Source organism: Nuphar pumila, chromosome 2 (genome assembly GCF_984573655.1).
Source record: "Nuphar pumila chromosome 2, dmNupPumi1.hap1.1, whole genome shotgun sequence".
Lineage (NCBI taxonomy): Eukaryota > Viridiplantae > Streptophyta > Magnoliopsida > Nymphaeales > Nymphaeaceae > Nuphar > Nuphar pumila.
In genome coordinates, this window is record NC_143250.1 from 126,005,393 (window position 1) to 126,010,227 (window position 4,835).

At 36.9% G+C, this 4,835-nt stretch overlaps 1 protein-coding gene across 1 annotated transcript; it reads left to right on the forward strand.

Annotated features, from left to right (window-relative positions):
• The first annotated feature begins 345 nt into the window (after nucleotides 1-345).
• On the forward strand, nucleotides 346-4,407 carry LOC149847031 (ribonuclease 1-like). The gene is made up of 4 exons (XM_089998268.1): nucleotides 346-453; nucleotides 647-802; nucleotides 2,750-2,948; nucleotides 4,137-4,407. Exons 1-4 carry the CDS (start codon nucleotides 346-348, stop codon nucleotides 4,358-4,360), a joined length of 687 nt encoding a protein of 228 aa, XP_089854394.1. The 3' UTR covers nucleotides 4,361-4,407.
• Nucleotides 4,408-4,835: the final 428 nt, after the last annotated feature.

The window sequence follows — 4,835 nt, forward strand, 5'->3', positions numbered from 1 at the left end:
TAAGGTATCTTTCAAGAAATAAAAGGAAACAGATCCTTCCAAAGACATCACAGGATATTCCAGGACAAATCTTTATTGCATATATATATATATACACCATCCAAGCCAAGGATATAGTTAGCAAGTACCCGGAAAGTAATCCAAAATTGCGGAGACGATTAGCGTATTTTGTACAATCTTCCCAGCAACCGAAGTTCTCCTCTCTCTCTCTCTCTCTCTCTCTCTCTCTCTCTCCTTATATGTATATCAGAGAAGCTATATAATGCATCAACTTTAGGACAGACACAAGCGTTTCTTCTACTTCATTCCTGTTAGTTTGGTAGTGTCGTGGTGATGATGTTGAAGATGGAGTATGGCTCAGGCTTGAGGACAACGATGATGGTGTGTCTGTTATCACTGTCATGTGTCACGTCCATGGCCCAAGATTTTGATTTCTTCTACTTCGTTCAACAGGTTACTTCTTCAACATCATCATCATCATCATCATGTTATGTATATTGTTGTCTTTTTTTTTTTTGAAGTTGTGTATATTGTTGTCATTGTCCTTAGCGCTACCATCTAGTCATGGAAGAATGTGCTCTCTTCTAAACATCTATAGTAATATAGATAGATCTGATGGTGTTCTCTTGCTTGTATATATGTATAGTGGCCAGGCTCGTTTTGCGATACTGGGCGTGGTTGTTGCTATCCCCAGACAGGGAAACCAGCAGAGGATTTCAGCATCCATGGGCTCTGGCCTAACTACAACGATGGCTCCTACCCCTCCAACTGCGATGACAATAGCCCATTTCTTCCTTCCAAGGTTTGTGTTATGAGTTCAACTTGTAGCACTCGAGTTTACATTAAGAATTTCATGCCGTGGGATACCGATTTCTCTTTTTTGTTTTTTTTATGTTTTTAGTACAAAAACTTTCGAAGGGAGTACAGGAATACAAGACGTTCATGCTTTATATATATATATATATATATATATATATATATATATATATATAGAGAGAGAGAGAGAGAGAGGTCAGACAAATTTATTTTTTTATTTTTTTCTTAATTCTTTTCTTTGATCCGACCTTATAGATGTGATCGATATGATCTGGTTCAAAAGAATAGGCTTTTGAAACAATTGATTATAACATATGAGTAGGTTTATAAGGCTTCAAAATCAATGACTCAAAATTCTCATAAAAGCATGTTATAACACAGAGAGAGAGAGAGAAATGGGAACCCACTAATTGTACACGATGCTAAATGAAACCTGCTATTGGATTTCTTGTGTTTTTTTAAAATTCTGGCCATACTGATATAGTCTATATGCTTGTTTTTATAGGAATCACTTCTTGGGGGCATTTGATTCTAATGCAATAATAGGTTTTATAAGGTTTCAAAAATCAACAACCTACAATTTTCATAAATTTTTAAGGCTCTATATACCATTTTTTCATTCAAAATGCATGATAAAAGTATCGATTTCTAGTAAATCAATCATGCTACACACATCTATGGGGATAGAATTTAAAAAAAAAATATCGAAAATCCAATAGCATGTTTCATTTAGCATTGTGTCAATTTAGCATGTTCTCATTATATATATTGAAAAATATTGGATACTATTGAAGGCAAGAAACTAATGAGCTAAAAATCATAGGTGCAAGTTGTATCGACTCAATCAAACCACATAGATGTATTCAACATGATTTGTTTGCTAAGGATCAAGTCTTGGATCGTGCTTTTTATATATAAAAATATGATCTGTTGAGTTATGAAAGTTTGGCACATTGTGGGCCATTGATTTTTGACCTCAAAACCTAATTGCTTGTCATAATCACATAATTCAAAACAAGTTTCCTACTAAACAAAACATTTCATCTACAAAAATTGAAATTTTTTTAAGAAAAGAGTTATTTCTACTCATTAGTGTATATATATATATATAGGCTTCATGGGGGCTGTCTTTTGCCTATTTGCTAGTTACATGTTCATGAATTAGTGAAGTTCATAAAGTTGGCAAAGTTTTTCATGGGTAATTCTTTGAATGTTACAAGCTTAAAAAGGAATGGTAGAAGACGTTTTAGGAATCCTAAGAAATACAACTCAAATGACAGCCTTATTGCTGCCGAGCATAAATATAATGGCCAATAATAGGAATTCAGTGATATCAGATGGTTGGATCCTATCCAAAGAGCAATCCAATGTTAAGGCGTGAGCCGCGTGACAGGGCACAAAGTGCGCTGACAAACTCTTCCAGTCACTACTGCCACTTAAGCCAAAAGACCTTTAAGATGGCCAAAAGACCTTTATGATGACCACTGAACCCAAAAGACCTTTAAGGCCTTTTTGGGAAGAGGACGAATTCACAAAACACAAATTTGTGTGTTTTGAAATCGCCACCGTCAATGCCTTCAATCAATGGATGGTTGTGATTTTAAAATACAAAAAAAAATGTTTCGAAATACAAAAAAAATATGTTTTGTCAAATCTTCTGATTCGTCCTTGTTTGGGAACTGGTAGTGGGGATGGGAGTTTGTGCACGTCTTCGGGTGAGTAGTTTGACCCAATTGCTATGTAGCTCTTGCAGACGCAATAGACCCCAAAGGAATTATGGTCATGAGTTGTGCGTGTGTGCATGCATGCACGCATGTGTATTTGCGTGAGAGAGAGAGAGAGAGAGAGAGAGAGAGAGAGAGCACATAAATCGTATCAAGTGTTTATTAGTAGAAGAAATTTAAAAAGATTGGAAACGGTAATGGTGTGGCAGGTATCTGACTTGCGAGATGAGATGCAAAAGAAGTGGCCATCTTTCTCATGCCCAAGCAGTGATGACATGAGCTTCTGGTCGCATGAATGGGTAAAGCACGGGACCTGCTCCCAATCGGTCCTTGACCAACATCATTATTTTCATGCAGCTCTCAATCTCAAAACCCAACTCAATCTCCTTGACATCCTACAGAACGCAGGTACACACATTTGCGCTTTGTTTTTTCTTTTGGATGAAAAATTTAGAAAAGGAAAACTGTATATTCCTAGAGCACAGTTGGTAGGCACATGGTAGTAAACTAGTAACATATGCATACCCAATTACAGGTTGATTAATGTTCCATGTTAAGGAACCAAAACTCTACTTTGATTGACGATGGAAGAAGGCTCTAACTGATAGGCCAGTTGACTACCATAAAATAATCAATTCAAAGATTCCAAATTTGAATTGATCTCCCAGCAGAGGTGCTCTTGGCAAGAATAAAATGGAAATTTTGGTAGAGACTCAAGATTAAATGACCAAATGAGGAGCTCAGTTGGCTGGGTCAACCCAGGCTATGAATTTCTTGCTTTTGAATGCTGTAATTATCGCTTTTGTAACTGCTACGAATGATATCTCATCACTCGCTGCTATGTACGAATTCTACCTATTTTATGCAAGTTAACTTTCTTTCAAAAAAAGAGAAGATGCCAAATTTGGTAACTGGCTTTCCTCTCAAAATACAGTACAGACATATCAAGCCAGCGCTCAGAGATGATGACGCATTCAGAAACGCCCATCCCGTAATCTTTTTTGGTCCATCATGTACAGACACAAATGTCGGTGATATTTTGAATGTATTGTGTTTATACCATGATATTGCCTAGACTTGATAAAACATCACAATATCAGTATCGGCTTAAATCTTTTTTTGTTTATCACGATTTTTATTGTGATATTTTCGTGATATTAATACAGTTTATAGCTATCTTAGCTTTCCACTTGGAGCGTCCTTCAGCTTGCCCATGGAAAAATGAAGTATACAAGCGAGTTTAATTTTTCTCGGATTATCTTTTACCAAATAAGTCACGAGGGGAAAGGGTAAAATGATAACCTACGCCACATTTTTCCTGGACCAGGATTTTAAACTCGTCAAGTTTCTCTAGGTGTGAACAAAAGGTTAACTTGGTTTGCACTATCATGATGGCAATAAATACACCAGCTGGGTGCAACCAACAGTGGCACTTAGCTCATCATTGCTACTATCTTGATGATGGATATGCACGAACCTTGCATTTGGGAGAGTGCAACAATTATTTTCATGCACTATCACCATAAAATTCATAATGATTGACTACCAAATCTCACCAACATTCTCATAAATCTAATTATCAGTTTCTTTTTCCAGGCATTCAGCCAGATGGTGGAATTTATAGTCTACAAAGCATCAGAAATGCCATACTAGAGGCAACAGGATTTACGCCAGGAATAGATTGCAATGTTGATGAAACTCGGCAACCACAACTGTATCAGATCTTCATGTGTGTCGATACCTCAGGAACCAACTTCATCGAGTGCCCAGTGCTGCCAAGGGGAAGGTGTGCTTCTCAAGTCGAGTTTCCTGCATTCTGAATAAATCTATTACACCACTGTTCAATACATTCTTATCAAGCACATCTGTTTCAGATATGAATAAAGGAAACTTGGTTTGCCCTTGCAAGTACTTGAATAAGAAAAAGTTCCACAGCAGCAACTTTTCAGTTTCCTTTCGAGTAAATTTTGAAACATAACCGATGTTCAAATGCAACCTAGTACAGAGCAAGTTTCATGATAGCGCTGCATAGTATCACACCTCAACTTACAATTGGACATTTTCGTGTAATCTTTGTAATCAGAAAGTTGGTCCACTAAGTACCACTACAACCGAAGATCTGACAACAGAAAAGGTGTATTACAAGTAGTGAAAATTTGTGGAGGTTTTGTCTCCGCACATGGAAAAGCTAAACCAAATCCAATAGGCAAAGCAATACCCACAAAAACAGGGAGGCAGATAATAATGATAAACTTGTCCCATAACAGATATTTCAAGAGATAAAGAGGGGAAGGG

Excerpts from the sequence above, each read along its gene's own strand:
- LOC149847031 (XM_089998268.1), top strand. The coding sequence starts at position 346 with ATGGAGTATGGCTCAGGCTTGAGGACAACGATGATGGTGTGTCTGTTA. Across the intron at positions 454-646 it reads TCTTCTACTTCGTTCAACAG|TGGCCAGGCTCGTTTTGCGA; the intron begins GTTACTTCTTCA and ends ATATATGTATAG. Across the intron at positions 803-2,749 it reads GCCCATTTCTTCCTTCCAAG|GTATCTGACTTGCGAGATGA; the intron begins GTTTGTGTTATG and ends ATGGTGTGGCAG.